The sequence below is a fragment of the Hemitrygon akajei genome, chromosome 16 (assembly GCF_048418815.1).
Source record: "Hemitrygon akajei chromosome 16, sHemAka1.3, whole genome shotgun sequence".
NCBI lineage: Eukaryota > Metazoa > Chordata > Chondrichthyes > Myliobatiformes > Dasyatidae > Hemitrygon > Hemitrygon akajei.
Genome location: NC_133139.1, coordinates 71869286 through 71895166, shown reverse-complemented (window position 1 = coordinate 71895166; position 25881 = coordinate 71869286). Strand labels below are relative to the sequence as shown.

The following is a 25881-nucleotide window of genomic DNA, read 5'->3' as shown; positions in this document are numbered from 1 at the left end:
GTGAGTCTTACTTCAGAAGTGGGAAAATTATTGGAGAAGATTCTTAGAGACAGTATTTGTGTATTTGCATAAGTACAGTCTGATTCGTGATTGTCTGCAAAGCTTTGTGAGGAGTTGGTCATGCTTCACAAGCCAGATTGAATTCCTTGACAATGTGACAAAGCACATGGATGAAGGAGAATGAGAGGTGACTTGATAGTGTTACGGATTCAGCAACAATAAATATATAAGTGAGGCAGGGTTTTTTATAACAAATAAAACATTTATTAGACACTGAAAAACAAACCCCCAAAAGTAAACAAACCACTAACGTAACCGGAAATCAGCTGCTGTGCGGCAGCTTAAACAGTTCTTAAAGTTCTGAAGTGAAAACAGTTCATAAAGAGATGTTGCAAAAACAGTTCTTCAAAGTAGTACTGCAAAAGTTCAAAATGCTTACAGTCCATTTTAGACAAATTAAATTTTCTTTCACATCGTGTTGCTGCGGTTCCCAGTCGAACTATACTTTTCCCGGAGAATTTACGAGATGAAAATGAAACAGCTTAAAGGCACTGACCTTTCCTTGACAAAACTGTACCCAACCCTTTCTGCTATTATTTGCAGGGGCTACCACGGGCACAGCCAACGAATTCCTTCCGAATGAGGATCAAACAAGGTCAAACCTGTTTCACCGTCAAAATCGACTTTCCTCGATCTTTTAGCTCCCAAACTCCAATCTTCACTCTCCACTGATTTTTAACTGGCAGTATTATAAAGAAACTGCCGGCAATGACCTTTTAAACTTTAGGCCTTAAATAAAACTCCATCTTTCAACCAAACTGCATCATAATATTGGACCACGCAGTGGCATGGAGTCAAAATGGCAAATCCAGCCATGAACTACCCCTCCTCACAGGGAGGGGTCCTCCTTTTATACCCTGTAAAAAAAACCTGTCACATGACCTCTACTGGTGGGAAAATGACGTCCCTCCACCATCACAAGACCACTACCTTAAGTCCAGCATATCTTCAACACCACTGTCACGTGACAAGTACAAGATACCCACGGGTACGTAACACCTCCCTCCAAAAAAAAATTTGGTCTGTCAAGAACAAAATTTTAACAATTATTTACAAGAAAAAAAACAAATCTATAAATTTTATAACATACACAGTATACATAGTATCATCATATAACATCTTACAACTTACAATACAATAGGAGTGTTACAAATGTAAAAAAACCACTCCATAAAAAAATTACATTGTACATTCAACATCGAGATAGACAATCAGCAACCACATTATCTTTACCTTTAATATGAGTTATCACAATATTGTACTCTTGTAACATCAAATTCCAATTTAATAACCTTCTGTTTTTGTTTTTCATCTTACTCAGAAACACTAACGGATTATGATCAGTGTAAACAATAAGCGGTTTTTGAGTTGTACCAACATATACGTCAAAATGTTTTAAAGCTAAAACAAGAGATAACAATTCCTTCTCTATTGCCGAATAGTTTCTTTGATGCTTATTAAATTTCTTAGAAAAGTAAGCTACTGGATGATCAACCTCAACATCCTCATTCCTTTGCATTAATACTGCTCCTGCAGCCTCATCACTAGCATCTACAGCTAATGAAAAAGGTTTTTCAAAGTCAGGTGCCTTGAGCACAGGTTGTTGACATATCATAGTTTTCAATTTTTCAAATGCTTCTTGACAAGGCACTGTCCACAGAAACTTCTCATTCTTCTTCAAGAGGTTAGTTAATGGAAGGTCAACATTAGCAAAATTCTTACAAAATTTTCGATAACATCCTACCATTCCCAAGAATCTCCTGAGAGTTTTTTTTCCCGTTGGAGTGGGAATCTCTAAAATTGCCCGAACTTTTGCCTGAACAGGAGCTACCTTATCTTGACCCACAACATAACCAAGGTAAGTCACAGTGGCATGTCCGAATTCACTCTTAGCTAAATTAATAGTTAAGTTAGCATTTGAAAACCTTTCAAACAATTTCTCCACTGCAATAATGTGTGCTTCCCAAGTATCATTTCCTGTCACTAAATCATCAATATAAGCATCTGTATCTTTCAATCCCTGAATCACAGAGTTAATCATCCTCTGGAAAGTACCTGGGGCATTCTTCATCCCAAATGGAAGAACATTATATTCATATACCCCAGCTGGAGTTACAAATGCAGAAATCTCTCTATCTTTGTCCGTTAGTGGAACACACCAATACCCTTTCAATAAATCAATCTTTGTAAGGAACTTTGCTTTTCCAACTTTATCTACACAATCATCTACTCTAGGAATTGGATATGCATCTGTTTTTGTTACAGCATTCACCTTCCTATAGTCCGTACAAAATCTAATACTACCATCTGGTTTTGGCACCATAACACAAGGTGAACTTCAATTCAAGTTAGAAGGTCTAATAATATTATTCTCTAACATATATTTACTTTCTCAGCAAATTCACATTTTTCTATGTTCATCTTATATGGGTGTTGTTTAATGAGTTTGGCATCTCCAACATCTACATTATGTGAAGCTATAGTAGTCCTTCTCGGAATGTCTGGAAACAAATCCTTATATTTAAAAATTAATTGCTTCATCTGCTGTTTCAGCTCTGGCTGTAAATGTGCTAGTTTCTCGTCAATGTTTTCCAGAATGGTTGAGTTTAGTAACCTGAGAGAAGCAATGTTGGAATTAGAATGAAATTCAGATGTATCATCTATCATGTTCCTAGTTAGATCAAACTCATTATCATTAACCACAACAGTCACAGTATCAAATTGTTTCTCATAATATGGTTTTATCATATTTATATGGCAAAGTTGTGTTGGCCTTCTACGATCTGGAGTTTTTATCACATAATCCACATAATTGATTTTAGACACAATTTCATAAGGACCATGAAATCTAGCTTGTAAAGGATTCGTTTGCACTGGGAAAAGAACCAGCACCTTATCTCCAGGCTTAAACATCCTCATCCTAGCTTCTTTATCATACCAAGTTTTCATTTTCTCCTGAGCCAATTTTAAATTTTCCTTGGCTAAGCTACAAGCTTTATGTAACCTGTCCTCAAATTTCAAAACATAGTCCAACAAATTAGTGTGTACTTCCTTACTAATCCACTGTTCTTTTAATAAAGCTAAAGGTCCTCTAACTCTATGCCTAAATACAAGTTCAAATGGACTGAAACCTAAGGATTCTTGTACCAATTCCCTTACTGCAAATAAAAGTAAGTTTATACACTTGTCCCAATCACTTTCATTTTCCACACAATATGTCCTAATCATATTCTTGAGGGTAGAATGAAACCTCTCCAAAGCACCTTGCGATTCCGGATGGTATGCAGACGAAGTGATTTGCTTAGCTCCCAATTTATAAACTATCTGTTGAAACAATCCAGACATAAAATTACTGCCTTGATCAGATTGTATTTCCTTAGGTAATCCAAAATAAGTAAAGAATTTTATAAGAGCCTTTGTCACAGTTTTAGCAGTAAGCGGTACTGCCTCTGGAAACCTAGACGAAGTACACATAATAGTCAACAAGTACTGATAACCTGTTTTTGTCTTTGGTAATGGACCTACATAATCTATAATAACTTTAGAAAACGGTTCACCAAATGCTGGAATAGGTTGCAGTGGGGCCACTGGTGTAACTTGATTTGGTTTACCCACAATTTGACAAGTATGGCATGTTCTACAAAACATAGCCACATCTTTTCTTAGACCAGGCCAATAAAAATGTTTTAAAATCTTGTCCACAGTTTTCCTTACCCCTTGATGTCCACCTAAGGGCACACTATGAGCTAAAGTCAAAATCTCATTTCGATAAACTTTAGGGACAACTACCTGGTAAACAATATTCCATTCATCACTTGCAGGAATTGTAGGCGATCTCCACTTCTTCATCAACACTCCTTTTGCAAAGTAATACCCTACTGACACCTTCTCAATTTCACTATCTGGTAGAGCTTGTTCTCTTAATTTTATAATCTCAGGGTCCCTACTCTGCTCTGCTATCATCTCCTTCTGAGACAGAGATAAATCTTCATAGTCAGACTTACTCCAAGAATCTTGTTCAAACAATGAAGGTAAGAAAGTCGCTGACACATCCTCAAAACTCGAATCCTGAGTTGAACAGTCATGAGTAACAACCTCATTCTGCACATCAATCTTTTTAGCCATAGCTCTAGTCACAACACAGGAAGAATCTATGTTAGAATTCATCTGTGGTTCCTCTGACTCCATTGTCAAATGCACTTCTGGAAAAACTTGTCCACTTGCCAAGTCATTACCTAACAATAAAGAAATATCCTTCACAGGTAAGCTAGGCTGTAATCCTACTTTAACAAGTCCTGTAACTAACCCTGACTTTAAATTTACTTTATGCAAATGTACAGGCATAAAGGCACTCCCAACACCTCATATATAATTTACCTAACCAGTATCAGACTCTTCATTAAACTTCAATACACTGTCTAACATCAGTGATTGAGAAGCTCCAGTATCCCTAAGGATTTTTATTGGCACCGGAGTAGATCCTTCCTTCAAGGATACAAACCCTTCAGTTATAAAATGATCATATCCTTTTTTAACTTGGTCAGACTCTAACAAAACTTCATTTGTGTTTATCAAACCCTGTAATTTTACAGCCGTTTCAGTATGTTGCACACAAGCATCTGGGACTGCTTTCTTCTCTTTCTTTTTCAATTGGAAACAGTTAGCTATTTCATGGCCAGGTTTCTTACAATAGTTACAAATAAGACCAAATTGTCTTTCCTTCACAGGTTTTCCTTCCTCCTTACCTTTCTCATTAACTTCTGATTTAATTTCTGATTTACCTTGAGTCTCTCTTTTACTTTTTCTCTTAAAAATTCTGCCCTGAGGAAATTTATTCTTATGGATTAAAACATACTCATCACCTAATCTAGCAGAGTCCTGCAATGTATCAGTATCCCTCTCATTTAAGTAGGTCCTTACTTCAACAGGGATGCTTCTTTTAAATTCCTCCATTAAAATCAGCTCTTTCAATGTATTATAGTTCCCATTTACATTTTTAGAGGAAACCCATCTCTCAAAACACACAGCTTTATCATAGGCAAATTCCACATAAGTTTTTTTCCACAGACTTCTTCAAACTTCTAAATCTTTCTCTATACACTTCTGGGACCAATTTGTATGCTTTCAAAATATGCTGTTTCACAATATCATAATCAAGTGCTTGTGCAGCATTTAAAGCTGTATAAACTTGTTGTGCTTTGCCTTTAATTACACTCTGTAACAACACTAACCATTTATCTTTCAGCCACTCTGAAATCTGAGCAATCGTTTCGAAATATTGGAAGTATCTTTCTACTTCTGTTTCACTAAATGGAGGGACCAATTTAATTTCTTGACTAGCAACAAACGGTTTTCTCGAACCAGAAGACTGATTCTCAGACATTAATTCCGCCATCCCATATTCAAATTCCCTCTTTTTATTTTCAGCTTCTAACCTACAACGCTCCAATTCTGCTTTACTTTGTTCCAACTTCATTTGTTCGATTTGCAACTGCATCTCTAGATTACTTATTGGAAACGACTCAAAAATCGATTCATCAAAATCACCTGAATCTACATAGTGTGACACGATTTTTCTCTGTATTAGAGCCTTTGATGTAGACCTCGAAATACCTTTAAGTTGCAATCTACTAGCTATCTCAGAAACCTCAGTTTTTTTCGCCTTCGCTAATAACTCCACGTCTGGCAAAGCCAGAAACTCATCAATATTCATTGTTGCCGAATACCACTCACAAACCAATCAAACAAAAAAAATCGAGCATTCCCTTTTTCCAAAACACCGATTCAAAATTTAACAAGCATTTAAACTCAAAAATGGTTGATCCCGGATGAGCCCCCACATTTATGACACGGATTCAGCAACAATAAATATATAAGTGAGGCAGGGTTTTTATAACAAATAAAACATTTATTAAACACTGAAAAACAAACCCCCCAAAAGTAAACAAACAACTAACGTAACCGGAAATCAGCTGCCGTGTGGCAGCTTAAACAGTTCTTAAAGGAATGAAGCGAAAACAGTTCTTAAAGAGATGTTGCAAAAACAGTTCTTCAAAGTAGTACTGCAAAAGTTCAAAATGCTTAGAGTCCATTAAAGGGGAGACTTTTAAGACGATTTAAATTCTCTTTCACGTCGTGTTGCTGCGGTTCCCAGTCGAACTATACTTTTCCCGGAGAATTTATGAAGGTGAAAATGAAACAGCTTAAAGGCACTGACCTTTCCTTGATGAAACTGTACCCAACCCTTTCTGCTATTGTTTGCAGGGGCTACCACGGGCACAGCCAACGAATTCCTTCCGAATGAGGATCAAACAAGGTTGAACCTGTTTCACCGTCGAAATCGACTTTCCTCGATCTTTTAGCTCCCAAACTCCGATCTTCACTCTCCACTGATTTTTAACTGGCAGTATTATAAAGAAACTGCCAGCAATGACCTTTTAAACTTTAGGCATTAAATAAAACTCCATCTTTCAACCAAACTGCATCATAATATTGGACCACGCAGTGGCATGGAGTCAAAATGGCAAATCCAGCCACGAACTGCCCCTCCTCACAGGGAGGGGTCCTTCTTTTATACCCTGTAAAAAAAAACTGTCACATGACCTGTACTGGCAGGAAAATGATGTCACTCCACCATCACAAGACCATTACCTTAAGTCCAGCATATCTTCAACACCACTGTCACGTGACAAGTATAAGATACCCACGGGTACGTAACAATAGAGATATACAAGAAGAGGCATGGATTGAGTAGATAGAGACTTTTTTCCCAAGGCAGAAATAGCTCAGACAAGGGGACATAATTTTAAAGTGATTAGAGGAAAGAATAAGGAGAAAGTCAGAGGTAAATTCTTTATACAGAGAATGGTGGGTGACTGGAACATCTAGCCAGGAGTGGTGGTGGAAGCAGATACATTAGAGGCATTTAAAAAACTTTTAGATAGATGCATGGATGATAGAAAAATTGAGAAATGTGCAGGACAGAAAGGTTAGATGGATCTTAGAGTAAATTTGAAGGTCAGCACAAAATTATGGGCTGATAGGTCTGTGCCTTGCTGTAATGTTTTAAGTTCTATGTTCCATGATGACAGGAGGGCTTGAGATTTTAGAAGAGACTGGATAGGATTGGGGCTGTTTCTCCTGGAGCTAAGAGGTTTATAAAATCATAACCAAGCTGGATTATCACAGTATTTTCCCTAGAGTAGACGAGTCTGAAACTATGAGGCATGGAGTTAAGGAGAGAGGGGAGAGATTTAAGGGGAACCTGCGGGGCAAGATTTTCCACATACGTGGGATCTGCTGCCAGAGAAGATGGTGGGTTAAAAAAGATATGTGGATAGAAGAGATACAGGCCAAGCACAGGTAAATGAGAGCAGCTTGGTCAGCATGGACGAGTTGGGCCGAATGGCCTGCTTCTGTGCTGTCTAACCGCACAACTCTGAGGGTAAATCCCCGTCCAAATGTTTGGGAGTCCTTAAAGTGCTAGTTGGTCAGGATTCGGGACCAGCATGTTCCTGTGAGGATGACTAAGTTGGAGAAACTTGAATGAGAAGAAATCTGTAAGTTTACAAACACAACAAAATGTCCTGCCGAAGAGTCTCGGTCTGAAACGTCGACTGTGCTATTTTTCCCATAGATGCTGCTGAATTCCTCTAGAATCTTGTCCGAACTAGTTTACAAACGTGGCTGTTTCCATGGCAACAGCTGGTCCGCGCCGAGTATCTTCCCCGGTGCATTCGCTGCCTATTTCGTGGTTATAGCTTGTCCGCGCTGATTATTTTCCCCGGAGCACTCGCTGTCGTTGCCATGGCCACAGCCGGTCCGCACTGAATGTTCCCCGGAGCACTCGTTGCCGTTGCCATGGCCACAGCCGGTCCGGCCCCGGGGGTTCCTGCCGCCATGTCTCTGAGCAGGAATCTGGTTCTGTCGCGGGCGAAGGCCTCGGACCTGGACACTGTTAGAAAGCTAAACTGTTGGTGAGTGCCACTTCAGGCCGCTGCTGAGGCGGGAACAGATCACAGAGAAGGATGTGGGTAACCCCCTAATAGAGGTGAATGTCACCCACCGGTGGCCCTCTGTTCCGGTGGTGGGGAACGAGCTACTGCCGCTCAGGTGGCTGTGAGCCCTGTGTACCTTCCGTTGGAGCAGGAGGAGGCACATTCCATCAGTAGGGCTATGGGGCTCCCCGTGCGAGGCCTTGAGGTTCCCAATACCTTTTCCATTTTCAGTTGTGATGGGCCAGGGATTCACAGGAGGCAGTGACATTCCCATCCTTAAAATTTCCCCCCTGCTGCTTTATAACCTTCTCCCATGATGGAGCAAAATAGAGTGTCTGTTTTGAGAATCTCGCATCAGGCAAATCTAACCAATGAGATAATCGGATGACAATGCTTTGACCAGGGAAAGAGAAGAAAATATATGATAAGTGTATGATAAATGTATGCGCCCTTCATTAGATGAAGGTTTTTGTACTGAAATATTGATTATCCAATTATTTGCATCGATGTTGTCTGACCGGAATTTCTCCAGTCCTTTGTATGTTGCTCTAGGTTTCAGCATCTGTAGTTTCTTGTCTCTTGATTGAATATATCAGTTTGATGGTAGGAAGCAGAAGGTGATGGTAGGTTGATTTTCAGACTGAAGGCCCATCTGTGACTAGTGATGCTCCCCCGGGGTTGGTGCCTAAACCATTGCTATTTGTTATCTTTGTCAAGGATTTGGATGATTTGTACAAGACATGACTGGTAACATTAAAGTTGGTGATATCCTCGACTGTGAAGATGTTTGTCAGGAATTCTGGGTAAATGTGCCAAGGAGTAGCAAATGGAGTTTAATTTAGGTTTGGGGTATTGCATTTTGGGAGGACAAATGAGGGTAGGACTTCCACAGTGAACTGTAGAGAGTGTTGTAGAACAGAGGGACCTAGGGATACAAATACATGATCCTCTGAAAGCAGTGTCATAGATGGATGGGATGCTAGAAAAGGTTTTTGCATGCTGGCCCTAATCAGTCAGAAGTCGGGATGTTATGTTGCAGTTATATATGTCTTAATAAATTTGAATATAAAGTCTCATTTGGAATAACTTTTGGTTACTGTGCTAAAGGATAGGTGCTGTGATGCTGAAAAGAGTGCAGATGAGATTCATGAGGATGTTGTCGGGATTTGAGATTTAAGTTAAGGAGAGAGGTCGAGCAGGTTGGGATGTTATTATTGGATGCATCCGCAAAGCAAACAGTGTCATGAAGGACCCCATGCACCCCTCATATAATCTCTTCTCCCTCCTGCCGTTTGGGAAAAGGCACCGAAGCATTCGGGCTCTCACGACCAGACTAGGTAACAGTTTCTTCCCCCAAGCTATCAGACTCCTCAATACCCAGAGCCGGGCCTGCCACCTTGCCCTATTGTCCTGTTCATTATTTATTGTAATGCCTGAACTGTTTTGTGCACTTTATGCAGTCCTGGGTAGGTCTGTAGCCTAGTGTAGTTGTTGTGTGTTTTTTTTTCTCTGTGCTGTTTTTTTACGTAGTTCAGTCTAGTTTTTGTAATGTGTCATGTAACACCATGGTCCTGTAAAACATTGTCTCATTTTTACTATGTACTGTTCCAGCAGTTATGGTTGAAATGACAATAAAAGTGACTTGACTTGAATGAGGGGTGATGTGATAGAAGTGTATAAAATCAGAATCTGGTTTGTTTTACTGACATATGTCATGAAATTCAAAGTGTTATGGCGCCAGCACAGTGTAAGACATAAAAATTATTAAAGTAATTATAATTATAAGATAAATAGTTTGAAAGATGAATAATGAGGTAATGTTATGTTCAGAAATATAATGGTGGAGGGGAAGAAGCTGATGTTAAAACAGTGAGTATGAAACTTGAGGCTCCTTTACCACCTCCCTGGTGGTAGTAGTGCAAAAAGGCATGTCAGTTTGTTGAGGTTCTTTTATAATGGCAGCCACCTTCATGATGCACTGCCTCTTGAAGAGAGAATTGTTGCGTCATGATGGAGCTGTGATGAAACTACAACCCTCTTTAGTTTCTTATGATCATCTGCATTGGGGCCACCATACCAGGTAGTGATACATCTAGTCAGAACGCTTTCTCCACTGAACATCTATAAAAATTGGTAAGAGACCCTGTATCTGGCAGCTCATTCCAAATATGCATTGTCCTACACATGATGAAGCTACCACTAATGTTTTTCTCACGCCCTCCCTGGAAAATGACTGTGTACTATGTCTCCCGTGATCTTATACTGTATATCTCTATCAGACCAGTGTGCCAGATGCCCTCTTCATCACCCTGTCAATCTGTAACACCAGTTTCATGAAACTATGTACTTGCACTCCACAACACTTCCCAGGGTCTTTCCATTCACTTTGCAAGTCTTATCTTGGTTTGACTTAGAAAAGGCAACACTTTGCACTTATCTGCCTTCAAAGCCATCTGCCAGTCTTCAGCCTACCTACCTACCTCATCAAGATTTCCTGTAATTTTTCTTTGGTAAACTGGATAATTACATTTCTTCACATTCTATTCTGTTTGCCATGTCCTCTCCCATTCACTTACCCTGCCAATATTCTCTTAACGTCTACCTGCATCCACTTACAATTCACAGTCCCTCCTTGCTTTTTGTTGTCCTCATTCAGATCAGTGATATAGACTGTGAGCAGCTGGCATCCTGGCATTGAGCCCTGTTGCACCCGACTGGTCATACCCTCTCAAGCCAAAATGACCTTTTTATTTGTGCTCTGCTTTTTGTCTATAAACCAATCTTCAGACCGTCGAGTCATAGAGTTGTGCAGCAGAGGAAAAAGGCCTTTCAGCCTATCTTATCCACTATGCCTGTCTATGCTAATCCATTTGCCTGTGTTGCTGGTGCTCGGTATTTCCAACCTTTTCTGTTTCATTGTAGGTTACCAGCATCTACATTCTTTGATTTTTAATAACATTTTATATTTGCTTTGTGCCTTTAACATTGCAGTAATGTTTTAAGGCACTTAATATGTGTATTTCAAATTAGCATTCTGACACCAAGTTACTTAAAGAAATCAGGGTACTTGCTAAGGAATGGCTTAAGGATGGACAGAGAAGTAGAAAGGTTCACAAATGAATTCCAAGCCTGGAGCTTTGTATCTGTAGATACAGCTACCAAATCAGGAGCAATGTAAACTTGAAAGTGGTAAAGAGTGGACTCTGAGGAATACAAGTAACTTCAAAGTTCAAAGTAAATTTGTAATCGGAGGACATATACACTACCATATATACTAACTTGAGATTCATTTTCCTGCAGGCATTTACAGGGAAAAATAGAATAGAATTCATGGAAAACTACATAAACAAAGAATGACAACCAACCAACCAACCAACCAACCTACAAAAGAAGACAAACTATGCAAATAAAAATAATACTGAGAACATGAGTTGTTAGCAGTCCTTGGAAGTGAGCTTGTAGCTCATAGAATCAGTTCAGAGTAGTGGTGATTAACTTTATCCATGCTAGTTCAGTAACCCGATGGTTGTAAGGTAATAACTGTTTCTTAACTTGCTGATGTGGAGTCTAAGGCTTCTGTATCTCTTGGCTAATGGTAGTAGTGAGAAGAGCTCATGGCCTTGATGGTGGAAATCTTTATTGTATACTGCTTTCTTGGGGCAGTGCTCAATCTATTCTGTGGCAGTGAGGGCTTTGCCTGTGATGGACTGGACTGTGCTAACCACTTTCTGTAGCCTAATTCTGTTCCTGGGCATTGGTCTTTCCATACCAGGCTTTGATACAATCAATTAAGATCATCTCTACTGTACATCTATAGAAGTTTGTCAAAGTTTTCAGTGACATACAAAATCTGCGCAAACTTGTAAGAAAATAAGAGATGCTGTTGTGTCTTTGTGATGCACTTGCATTACTGGTCCCAGGAGAGATCCTCTGATGATAGCAAGGAATTTAAAGCCAATGACCCTCTTCACCGCTGTTCCCCTCATGAAGGCTGGCTCATAGACCAATGATTTCTTGCTCCTAACGTCGATAATCAGCTCTTTGACATTGAGTGAATTTTTTTTTAAAGGCCTTGGCATGCCAAACTATTTCTCTCTTCTGTCCCCTGCACTGATATGTGTGGCCCTTGCTGTTTTGGCAGTCTAGCTCCCTCCCACCCACCACCCACCTACCTACTGCATTCCTGTTCCAGCCATGTACATACACAATGTCCTGCCTGCCCATGTGTACTCCACCTCCCCAACCTCTGCAGCTCTTGGATAGTTTCCCCATTTCTGATGAAATGTCATTAGTCTGAAAGATTAAGTTGATGTTTCACTGCACAGGGTTTGATCTGCTGAGTATTTCCAAGGTTTTCTACCTTTATTTCAGATGTATAACATTTGCAGTATTTTGCTTAAATGTAATTTGGAAAAGCCTCAAAGTAACTTGTGATAAGTCTTAATTCCTTGCATATTTCTTTAGTATGGATATACTGAAGAATATATTAATTTTAAAATATTAACTGTTGTTGACATGCAGATATTCAGAAATTCAACCTTAAACTTGTATTATATAGAAGAGAATTTAATCTGTTTCTTTGAATCCCATGAGGGTCTATTCGAAAACTGCTGATCTTTCTTACTAAAGCCCGTTACCCCTACTGGGGCATAGGTCGCCAATGGAGTCCATAAGAGTAGAAGAGATAGAAGCAGAATTAGGTCATTCGACTCATCAAGTCTGCTCTGCCATTTCATCATGGCTGATCCATTTTCCCTATTAACCCCATTCTCCTGCCTTCTCCCCATTATCTTTAACACCCTGACTAATCAAGAACCTGTCTACATTTTCTTTTGCCAAGGAGCCTTACCATTAACCAAGGGGCCCATGGACCCAGGTTAGGAACCCCTGTCCTAATTTGTCTAAATCCTTCTTCAGCCTCCATGCTTCCTTAACACTACCTGCACCTCCACCTATCTTGGTATCGTCTGCAAACTTGGCAATAAAGCCATCAGTTCTGTCATCCAAATCCTTGACATATAATGTAAAAAGAAGCTACCCAACACAGACCCCTGCGGAACACTACTACTTACCTGCAGCCAACCAGAAAAAGCTCCCTTCTTTCCCAAACTTTGCCTCTTGCTAATCAGCTTCCTGTCTCTATCCATGCTAGTATCTTTCCTGTAAAAACGTGGGCTGTTATTTTGTAAAGCAGCTTTAATTGCAGCACCTTGTCGAAGGCTTTATGAAAATACGGCCTGATGATGTTGTATGTACACAACATCCCCTGATTCTTCTTTGTCTTATTATTTCCTCAAAGAATTCAAACTAATTTGTCAGGCAAGATCTTTCTTTAAGGAAACCATGCTGACTTTGGCTTATTCTATCATGTGCCTCTAAGTACCCTGAGACCTCATCCTTAACAATTGACTTCGAGATCTTTTGAACCACTGAGGCCAGGCTAAATGCCCTATAATTTCCTTTTCTGCCTTCCTGCCTTCTTGAAGAGTGGGGTGACATTTGCAGTTTTCCAGTTCTTGGTAATCATGCCAGAATCTAGTGTTTCTTGAAAGATCATCACTAAAGCCTCTACAATCTCTTTAGCCACTTCTTTCAGGATCCTGGGGTGTACACCATCTGGTCAAGGTGACTTATCTTAAAATCTTTCAGTTTCCCACGCACCTTCTGCCTAGTAATAGCAATTGCACTCACTTCTGTCCCCTGACACTCTTGCATACTACTAGTATCTTCCACAGTGGAGATGGATGCAACATACTTATTTAGTATGTCTTCTGTTTTCTTGTTCCCCATTACTACTTGTCCAGTGTCATTTTCCAGCAGTCTGGTATCAACTTTTGCCTGTCTTTTACACTTTATATATCTGGAAAACTTTTTGGTAGTCTCTTTGGCTAGCTTACCTTCGTATTTCACCTCCCCTCCCCACCCCATGGCTTTTTTAGTTGCCTTATGCTGGTTTTTAAAAGTTACCCAATCCTCTAACTTCCCACTAATTTTTGCTCTGTTATATGCCCTCTGATTTTCTACATTGTTTTTGACTTCCCTTGTCAGCTGTACATCAAGATTAGGGGTGCATCATTCTGCCTTTAGAACACTACTTCTTCTTTGGGATGTATCTATCCAACCCCTTCTGAATTTCTCCCAGAAGCTTCAGCCATTGTTGTTCTGCTGTCATCCCTTCAAGTGCCCCCTTCTGATCAACCTTGGCTAGCTCCTCTCTTATGCCTCTGTAATTCCCTTTACTCCACTGTAATGCTGATACATCTGACTTTACCTTCTCCCTCTCAAATTTCCGGTTGAAGTCTATCATATTGTGATCACTGCCTGTTAAGGGCTCCTTTACCTTTTGCTCCCTAATCAAATCTGATTCATTACACAACACCCAATCCAGAATAGCCCTTCTAGTGGGCTCAACCACAAACTGCTCTAAAAAGTCATCTTGTAGGTATCCAGCACCAAACTGATTTTCCCAGTCTACTTGCATATTGAAATCCACCACGACTATTGTAACATCGCCCTTTTGACATGTGTTTTCTATCTCCCTTTGTAATTTGCAGTGTGCTTCCTGCTGTTTGGAGGCCTGTACATCAGGGTCGTATTTTCCCTTGTAGTTTCTTAACTCCACCCACAAGGATCTATATGTTTCAATCCTATGTCACCTCTTTCTAAGGATTTGATTCCAATCTTTACCAACGGAACCACCCCACTCTCTCTGCCTACTTGCCTGTCCTTTCAATAAAATGTGGTATCCTGTTTTGTTAAGCTCCCAGCTATGATCTTTCAACCTGACTCAGTGATGCCCACGACGTCATACCTGCCCATCTCTAATTGCACTACAGGATCATCTACCTTTTCCGTGTACTCCGTGCATTCAAGTACAACATCTTCAGTCTTGTATTTGTCACCCTTTTTGATTTTGTCCCTATGTTACATTGCAACTTGTACTGCAAATTTGCCCTATGATCTGCTTGTCCTTTCGGGCAGTTTCACTTCACACTGCATCTAGTTGTATACCAACTGCACCATCCTCAGCCCTATCACTGTGATTCCCATCAGCCCGCCAAATTATTTAAAACCCTCCCAACCAGTCTGGCAAACCTGCCTGCAAGGATATTGGTTCCCTCGGGTTCAGATGTGACCTGTCCTTTTTGTACAGGTTTCACCTTCCCCAGAAAAGATTCCAATAATGAGTTTTCTGTCCTGGGTCAATCTTTCACATTATCTCCAGGTGTAGCCCATCTTAGTGTATCCTTTTTCTCCTAGGGATGAGGTCTTTGGAGCTTCTGTTGGCATTTCTGTAGCACTAGGCTTTTACGGGATGTGGCTGCTAGCCCCATGCCTGACCCAGGTGGGCATGGGACCATCCATGGTGGAGTTATTGATAATTTGGTGCTATTGAATTTTAGTGGAGACATAATTTAACAGGATCATTGTTACAGTTAATGTACAAAAAGTGTCTATAAAATTCATTTTACAATTAATCATCTTCCTTTTTCTTGTTCCAGGGGAAGTAATCTGAAAGATGTAAGTATGCCATTCTGTGCTATTTTCCATGTTCCGTTCTCTGCCATGTGCTTGGTATTATATGTGAAATGCATATCTGTCTTACAAGATCATTGACCTTGTGGAGGGGTATATGTCAACTCCCTTCAAAGGAAATTGAAGCAGAGCAGGAAAATGAACTCTGACTCCAACTTGCTCTTTAAATTCAGATACTACTAAAGCACACCTTTGGAATCTTGTAGTAATGCAAAACAGCTCTTTAATTTAATTAATAAATGTACCTCTAACATATTGTAGGAATTAGGTTGAGGAATAATCTTTCATTCAAAAATGTGCTGCAAACAGCACTGAATATGTCAGCGTGATGAAAATACTGAGTGCTGCTGTTGAGGGATATTTTAAGAGAGTGGCATTGTTAGGCTGGAAGGTGTGGGTGAAGCTGGGGTGAAGGAGTGATAAAATGGTGAGACTACAGGGGAAAATAATGTGAAGTAGTGTGTTCACATGCTCAAGAAATGCATGAGAAGTTTGGATGGAAGGTACTAGCATAGGTGGTGGAAGGTGCCTATCTAAGCCAGTCTCATTTGGCCCCATCCCTATAAACCTTTTGTATTCTGTCTTTTAAGTGTTGTTAGTGTATCTCTCTCAACCCCTTTCCCTAGTAGCTCATTCCATGTACTGACATTCAACATCATCATTGGTACTAATTCACAAGCTTCAATACCTCTACCTCCCTGTGCACATTCACCAGATCTATGCTGCTCATGATTTTATATATCACCCCTGTTTCACTGTAGATCTTGTGCATCTTAATCTTCTGGATGAGCCTACCATGCGGGACCTTATCAAACATCTTAATAAAATCCATCTGGACAACATTCCATATTTTGACCTTCATCAGAAACTTTTGTCATCTTCTCAAAAAAAAACTCAATCCTGTTGGTCAGCCATGACTTGTCCCACACAAAGTAATTCTAACAGTCCTTAATGAGATCATGGTTTTCCAAATTTTCATCAATCCGATCCTTAAGAGTCCTCTCCAATAGCTTCTCTACCACTGATGTGAGATTTACTGGTCTGTAGCTTCTAGGATTATCCTTATTTCCTTTCTTGAATAATGGAACAATATTAGCTGCTTGCCAGTTCTCCAGGATCTTGCCAGTGGCTAGAAGTAACACGAAGATGTCAAGGCCCCCAGCAATCTCAACTCTTGACGTAATAACCTGGGGTATATCTTATCAGCCCCTGTGGCTTATCTACCTTAATATTCTCAACACTACTCCCTTTTTATTCTCACAATGCCCTAGCGTACCAGAAAACTTCACACTGATCCTCCACGTCCTTCTCCTTAGTAATACTGGTGCAAGGTAATAATTTAGGACCTCACCCACATCCTCTGTCTCCAAGCACGTTCCCTCCTTTATTCTTGAGTGGTCCTACCTGCTCTCTAGTTATCCTTTTGCTCTCGATGTATTTATCAGAGCAATATGGATGTGAGAAAAATCAAAAGAGGTTTTGTAAGTGCATTGTATGGAACCAGCACTATGGCGGTAGAAAGGCTTTACAATGGGTAGTCAAAATTGCCTAATGTATTACTGGCACCAGCCGACCAAACATCAAGGACATGTGTATAGAAAACTGCTGGAAGAAGGCCAATAACATCATGAAGGGTCCCACTCACCCTGCTCATGGACTGTTTATCTCACTCCATCAGGGAGGAGGCTATGTAGCATCCACAGCAGGACCACCAGACTGAAAAACAATTACTTTCCTCAAGCAGTAAGGTTGATCAACACCTCTACCCACTAACCTACCCTTCTACACCCCCCTCCCACCACTACTACTTTATAATTTCCTGTCCAGTTCACCTTGTGTATTGACACTCCTCTACCAAGTGTCACTTTATGGACATAAAATCAATTTACATATATAAGCTATCTTGTGTATTTATTTATTGAGTTCTTCCTGTTTTTTTTGTGCTCCATCGGATTGGGAATAATAATTGTTTCCTTCTCATTTACACTTGTGTGCTGGAAATGACATTAAACAGTCTTGATTAGTAAGGGAAATAACTTGAGAGAGAGTAGAGTCTTTCAAAGACCAAAGTGGACATCTTCATGTGAAGCTGAGACTGAAGGGACTGAATTATGGAGAAAGCTGGAGCAGTTGGGATTTTTCCATTGGAGCATTTGCGAAACAGGTTTGATGCTCTAAAGGGTATAAAATCATGAGGGGCATAGTTAGGGCGAATATACACAGTTGTCTACAGCGCTGGCAAATCAAGAACTAGAGGACATAGGTTTAGAGAAAGAGGGGAGAGATTTAATAGGAATACGAAGACATCCCTTTCAGCAGTCAGTATCGGAAAAGAACTATCAGAAGAAGTGGTTGAGGCAGGTTCATTAACATCTAAAAGGCACTTGGACAGGAAAGATTTAGAGAGATGTGGACCAAACATGGGTAAGTGGGATTAACTGAGGTGAAAACAGACTGCATGGACCAGTTGGCTTGCAACATCTGCTTCTACAATGTGAAAACTGGTGGAGTTGATAAGGAATAAGGTTGTTTTAGTCTACAAAATGATATTGATCAGGTGGTAAATTAGGCAGGCAATGGCTGAAGAAATATAGTACTATTGCATGAGGACATGCATTTTGGGGATCGTGTTTAATATAGGTAGTTCATATATCATGAATGGTAGGGCCTCAGTGGGTAATGGGGAGCTTGGACAGTCCAAGGTTCTTGGTAGATGCAGCACATGTAGATAAATAGTGAAGCAGGCTTACAAGATGCTTGCCTTCATTAGCTGGGGCATAGGATGTACAATGGTGCTAAAACGTTTGTGAACCCTTTAGAATTTTCTCTATTTCTGTATAGATATGACATAAAATGTGATCAGATCTTCACATAGGTCCTAATGACCAATATTGGATTAAATAAATAAACTAACAAGTATAATGTTTTTCTGTTATGTATTTAATTGGGTTTTCTTTATCTAGTTTTAGGACTTGCATGAAGATCTGATCACATTTTAGATCATATTTATGCAGAAGTAGGGAAAACTCTACTAGGTTCACAAACAATCTAGCACCACTGTAATAAATGCATGGCGGTCTTGGTACAACTTTATAATGCTGCTCAAAATGAGGGAACAGATTAATCTGACAATATGTATCTGTAAAAAAAAAATAGAAATTTCTTTCCAGATCATTTTACTATTGACTGACAATGAATTCTGCAGTGCTCAGCAGTGGAATATAGTAGATTCCGGTTAATTGGGACACCGGGACTGGTACATTTAGGCCCAATTAAGCTGCTCCCCCAATTAGCTGAAATTTCATGGAAATAGTTAAAAGGTATAAAAAGACAAACTACTGTTTAACTGAGGAACAATTTTTACTACCAATACATTACGATACTATAGCACTGTGTATTAGTTATTGATGGAGGAATTCATCTGTCGTGTTCTTATGATTGAATCTAAATGAACAAAATCAGTGCAGACACCTAGTGCAATTAATAGACTGCCTTCATACAAAGCTTTAGACGATTGCATCCTCCGAATCATTGTAACATTCAAGATGATAGTCTCGGTACCTTCACATTCTTCGTAATTCTAACCTGTTGAAGTAGTGATATTGTTTCATTTTCACTCCTAGATGTTTCTGGCACCTCCAAGCCTGAATGCTTGAAACTATGGTGAGCCAAATAGTTCTGAATTGTCTTACTGCTTATTTCTCACCAAATATTGGTGACAAAAATCACTGCTTTTTGAACACAAACACAAGCAACTGATGCTATTTAGTTTTTTTTCACTCCAAGCATGGTGTACTGTCTAACAGCCATGCAAGTGCAAGTAACTGACATTAGTTAGAAACTGTTTATCAACAGTTTCCTGCCCCAATTAAGCAGCATAATGTCCGAAATAATTGAAGGGAGTCCTGGCTATTTTCTTGATTTAGGTTTTGCCTCAAAAAAGTGGCTGCCCAATTAACCAATGGCCCAGTTAACCGGAATCCACTGTATTTGAAACAGAAGTTTATAATGGCCATTAATATTGGGCATATATTTTTATTCTACAGCTGTCTGTATTAAGGGACATGCCTAACATAGAGGTGATTACCTTAAGGTAAGAATAACTGGATGTTCAGTAGATAACGTTGGATCAGATCATATAATGAAGAATACTTGCAAATGATTAAATCCCGTCTGAAGGATTGCAGCTTTGTTTAATAGTATTACCTTGTTATCTGAAGTAAATGCGGGGACTCAAAAGAGTAAAATCTAATTGTCTTGTTTTATCTTGTACCTCCTGTAAGCAGGGTTGTGTTTTTTTAAAAAAATTGCCTAGTCAGAATTGTGGCAAAAGTAAACTAATTACTTATAAAATGGTGCAGCTTGCACCACAGAGATCAATGGTTTTTGTGATGAGTCTCTTTTAGTTCTTTAGCATTCTTTCTTCCATAGCCCTGAAAGTTTGAATCTATTTTCAGTATCATTTATAGTGACAAGAATAAACTTCAATTTGAACTTAAATTAAAATGGATCATGGCAGCTATGAAAGTGTTTATTTTTAGCTTCCTGTAGATCTTTAGGCAGTGATTTAGTTTATCAAGTCTGATTTTGAACTCATTTGCAAGAGAAAATCATTTTCTCTGTCCATTTTATCAATACATCTTGAAAGTGTCTGATCTTCTCTTAACCAAGAAGTGTTAACTTTTCAAAACATTTGTTTTCATATCTGTACTCCCTTCTTTCCTAATAACTTCTCGGTAAACTGCCTCCGTAATTCTTATTATAGTGTAATATCTAGAATGTATAGTAATTGCTGAGGCCTTATCGTTGACATAGAAAGTTCAGTAGCTTTCATTTCTACACCTGTATTTTACAATGCAAGTAGTCTATATTACTTTATAACCTCCTTAACAAGTTTGCAGATGAAAATTAGTAGCATTGCTGATAGCGGCGAGAATAGTAGTACGGTACAAGATCATATTTTTCAGTCACTTCTGTTGGTAGAGCAATGAGACATGGAATTTAGTTCTGACGAGTGCAAGGTGATACACTTTGGAAGGGCTAATAAAGTTAGGATGACAATGGATGTCAATAGGTCTGAGGAAGTGTTGACGAACTTAGTGTATAAATCCAAATAATTCATAAGGTGGCAACAAAGGTGCAAAGATATACAGGATACTTGCCTTTATTAGCTGAGAAATAGAATATAAGAACAAGAAGGTTTTGGTAATATTTATTAGGTCATGGTTTGAGTATTTAGTTAAATTTCTGGTTGCACACCATAAGAAGAATGTGATTGTACTAGTCCAGAGGTGATTCATCATATGTTAACTGGCTTGGAGTATCTCAGATATGAGGAGAAACCGGAAAGACTATGTTTCTTGGAGTAGGAGGCTGAAGTGTATACTTTACACCTTATAGTGGTATACTTAATTGTGGGGGAAAACTTTTCCCATTGAAAACTAGAGAAGCTTTTTCATATAGGGAATTGTTGGAATGTGGAATGCACTGCCTGAGATGATGGTGGATGTATTTATCAGAATCAGGTTTAATAACACTGGCATATGTTGTGATATTTGATGTTTTGTGGCAACAGTACATTGTGATACATAGTTTAAAAATACCTATAAATTACAATAAGAAATGTACCGTACTGTGCACGTATATAGCTAGGGTGCCCAAGACATTTGCACAGTAGTGTATTTGACAACGCAGAGCAGAGAGCAAGTTTGTAAATCTGCCGGAAGCAAAGGATGTTGAGAATGGCGAGGGTGGAGTACCACTGGAGGGGTGTGCGACACGTGGCAGAAAAGAATCACTGAGGCTGAGGGGTGGCACAGGTGCAGACACACCCAGCTCTGAGTCACCAGGGAAGTCATTTCATTCCAAACAATTGGTTGTATTGATCATTATAGAATGCTTCTCTAGTGCTTCTCACTTCCTCCCCTGTCCCTTCCCCTTTTCCCAACCATGATTCCCCTTTCCCTGCCTCCTTCTCACTCTCATTCCACAATAGAGACCCATATCAGGATTAGGTTTATCCTCACTCACGTCATGAATTTTTTTTGTGGCAATAGTACAGTGCAATACATAAAATTATTACAGTACTATGCAAAGTCTTATGACACCATTCAACCGATTAATGTCTCACTCCTGTACACCACCTCGTCACCATGTGAAATTCTGCCAACAATAGTTGTGTTATCAGCAAATTTATAGATAGCATTTGAGCTGTGCCTAGCCACACAGGTGTGGGTATAGAGTAAGTGTACTCTCAAAATTGAACAAATACCTCAATGTTCACAGAATTGCCAATGCATTAAAATCTACAGACCAGGTACTGGTAAATGGAATTAGTATAAACTTGATAGTCAACATGGACACATTTGGTGAAAGGTACGGGAAGTGAGGGAAAAGATTGCTGTGATATTGGTGGTGATCTTTCTAACCTTGCTGGTCACAGGAGAGTTGTACCAGAAGACTGGAGGATGGAAAATGTTATTCCTTTGTTCAAGAAAGCTTATAGGGAAAATCTTTGGAATTAGACCAAATGAGTCTTACATCGGTAGTGGATAAGCTATTGGAGAGGATTCCTAGAGAGGGATTTATGAGCATTTGGAGAAGCATAGTCTTGATTAGGGATAATCAGAATGGCTTTGCGAGGGGCAGGTAGTGCCTCACGAGCCTGATTGACTTTTTTGGAAGTGATTAAAATAAATTGAAGGTAGAGCAGTGGATGTGTGTATCTGGATTTTAGTAAGGCAATCAATAAAGTTACCCATGGAAGGCTCATTTGGAAAGTCAGTAGGCAAGAGATCCTGGGAAACTTACTGTGCCCACAGAATCCAGAGTGTGGTAGAAGATGTTGGGTGAGTTGATAGGGTGGCTAAGAAGGCATATGGTGTGTTGACCTTTGGGGGCTTGAGGTCAAGACCTGGTTAGACCATATTTGGAATAAGGTGTTCTGGTTGTTTCATTGTAGGAAGAACATGTAAGCTTTAGAGAGGGTGCAGAAGGGATTTGCCAGGATTAGAGAGTGTGTTTTATGAGGAAAGGTTGAGCAACCTAAGGTTTCTCTTTTCACAGTGAAGGAGGATGAAAGGTGACTTGATGGAGATGTATAAGATGATAAGAGGCCAGCCAGTGCCTTTTTCCCCACTAATACAAGAGGACATATTTTTAAGGTGATTGGAGGAAAGTACAAGGGAGATATCAGAGTTAGGCTTTTAACACAGAGAGTGGTAACTGCATGGAATGCACAGCTAGGGGTGGTGGTAGAGGCAGATACAACAGTGGCATTTAAGAGATTCTTAGATAGGTACATGGATGAAAGCAAACTAGTGGGCTATGTGGTAGATTAATCTTGGGACAGGTTAAAAGGTGGGAGGAAGGACCTGTACTGAGCTGTTGTGTTCTTTATTCTAAGCAACAGGACTGACTATAATTTAGTATCCTGGACATGCCCTCTGCTGCTTCTCTGATCAACTCTACTCCTCCAGTGGATGACATTCTAATTTCTTTTAGTGTGAATGGGGTCAAAGTTCACCATATGCTACCCTGAGATTCACAGTAAATACAAAGAAACACAATAATATCAGTGAAAAAAATGCACATGACAGAGATGGACAAGCAACCAAGGTGCAAAAGACAACAGACCGTCCAAGTACAAAAATAAAGTAGTAATAATAATAATAATAATAAAGCAATAAATGTCAAGAAGATGAGTTTTAGAATCCTTAAAAGTGAGTCCATATGTTGTGAAATCAGTGTAGTGTTGGGCTGAGTGAAGTTATCCCCTCTGGTTCAAGAGCTTCATGGTTGAAGGGTAATAACTGCTCCTGAACCTGATAGTGCAGGTCCTGAGGCTCCTGTACCTCTTCCTGATAGCAGCAGCAAGAAGGAAGCATGGCCTAAATTGTGGGAGGGGCATCCTTATTGATGCATATGCTTTCCTGGGAAAGTGCTCCTTGTCAATCTGTGATGTACTGGACTGTATCCAGTAATTTTTGTAGATTTTTCCATTCAAGGACATTGGTGTTCCCATACCAGGCCATGATGCAACCAGTCAGTATATGCTCCACCTCCCAACTTCAGAAATTTGTCAACGTTTTAGATGACATGCCGAATCTGCTCAAATGTCCAAGAAAGCAGAGGTGCTGCCACGCCTTCTTTGTAATGGCACATATGTGCTGGACACAGGGCAGATCCTCTGAAATGTTAACACTAAGGAATTTAAAGTTGGTTGGTTGATGGTCAGTTCATTCTCATGTCTCTATCACTGAGACAAGATCTCCCATCGGTAAAACAGCATTATCTCTAAACAATACCTTACTGTCCAAGAGTACATTAATCCTATCTGCCAGAATTCTTTTTCATTAACTTCCCCACTTGGATTCACTGTTTTTTCATGAGCTGATTTCAGTTCATCAGCTTCTGCTGGCTTCCACTAATTTTAAGTGAACTATTCTCCCCGTGTTCCTGTCAAAACCCTCCAGATTCCACAACTCACCGATGTACGGTAGAATTTACAGCAGCCAGTTAACCTAAGATGGCTTGTTATAGCAACTGTTCTGACTGCAAGAAATACGGAGAGTTGTGGAAACAGCTCAGCACATCACAAAAACTAGCCTCCCTGCCCTGGTCTCTGTTCGCACTTCTTGCTGCCTCAAAGATTCAAAGTACATCTATTATCAAAGTACATATACAGGATACAACTCTGAAATTCATCTTCCTGCAAGCATACACAAAACAAACACATGGAACCTGGTCAAAGAAAATATCACCCAACACGTGACAAAGGAACAAACTGCACAAAAAGCGAGTGAACAACACGTATAATATCAAACACCAATCCGGGTGTCCAGGAGTATTCAGTTTAGTTTTGTTAGTGCTGCTAGCCAACCGAAAGCCACAGAGACAGTTATACCAGAATACAAAAACACATGTAACATGAACACCAAAGTCCCCCAAAACGTGTCTACAGCCATGAGCTTCGCTGATCAATCTTTGTAATGTGAAACCCAAGGCTCCTACACTTTCCTCCGACAGCAGCTAGCAAGAGGGCAAGGAGGACCAGTCAAATGCAGACAGACTGAGCTGAACCCCCTCCTGCACTCTACTCTCATCTTCATCGACTTCAACCTGACTCAGTGCTTCTATCGGAAAGAAGCAATGAAGTTGATCATGGGCTCATATCTCGTGTCCAGGCCTGCAAACCACCAGGCTGCACATTTACTCCAAACCTCAGTGAACTCCCTTGGAGACAACAGAACACCAGATTGCTCAATCGGCCCAATACACCATCAAAATGTAAATCCAATTGCATGCAGCTGACTAGTAGAATCATATTTGAAAAAAGAAGTAGTTTCGTGAACCGTCTGCAGGACATCACCGTTGGTCGTGTTGTTTGCTGGTGCCATCTTGAACATGTGTTCGCCCCCACCATCCCAGACATATTCTTCTCTCTCTTGAGGTAGAAGATACAAAACTTGAAAGTACATACACCAGACTCAATGTCAACTTCCAACCTACTGTAATAAGACTATTAAATGGTTCTTTTGTATGATAAGATGGATTCTTGACTTCATAATCTAACTTGTTATGATCTTGCACTTTATTGTTTACCTGCACTGCACTTTTTCTATAGCTGTTACACTTTATTTTGCATTGTTATTGTTTTACCTTGTTCTATCACAGTGCACTGTGTAATTATATGATCTGTATAAAATGCATGCAAGATTAGCTTTTCACTGTATCTGGGTGCATGTGACAAGACTAAACCAATACCAATACCAACCCATGACTCTTTGAGACATGGGAGGAAACTAGAGCACCCAAAAGAAACTCAAGACAGTGATAAAGTCCACCTACACAGACAACACTGGAGGTCAGGTTGGTGCAGCCATGAGGCAGTGGCTCTATTAACTGTGCCATGCTGAGTCTAACTTGGATCCATATTGCCAATTATATTGGCAGCCTACTTGTTGCCCTATCAAAGAAATCACTTATAACTCTGAGTGGTTTAGATAAGGTCACAGTCTTTTTCCCAGGGTAGGTGTCTAAAACTAGAGGGCATAAGATTAAGATGAAAGGGAAGTGATTTAAAAGACACCAGAGGGATGAGCTTTTCTGTCTATTGGCTACTTACTAAAGAGCGATTACTTCCTGACACATGCTATCCATGTAGATCCTAGCCTGCATATGCACTTCACTGATGACAAATGAATTTCAGCTTTATCAAAAAGGTCCTCAGTACAGTAGTGCTTTATCTTGACTTAAGTTGGCAATCAAAGCATTCAACTAGATAAGC

At 39.8% G+C, this 25881-nt stretch overlaps 1 protein-coding gene across 2 annotated transcripts in view; it reads left to right on the top strand.

Moving 5' to 3' along the window:
• Nucleotides 1–7839: 7839 nt before the first annotated feature.
• Nucleotides 7840–25881, top strand: part of cfap410 (cilia and flagella associated protein 410) — a 34977-nt gene continuing 16935 nt past the window's right edge. Inside the window, exons 1-4 of one of the 2 annotated variants that reach the window (XM_073069150.1) lie at nt 7840–8036; nt 11358–11590; nt 15560–15578; nt 19640–19686. In XM_073069150.1, coding sequence (XP_072925251.1) covers nt 11580–11590; nt 15560–15578; nt 19640–19686 — 77 coding nt within the window. In that variant the 5' untranslated portion in view covers nt 7840–8036; nt 11358–11579. The remainder of the gene's footprint in view (nt 8037–11357; nt 11591–15559; nt 15579–19639; nt 19687–25881) is intronic. The other variant, XM_073069149.1, reaches the window with a different exon arrangement.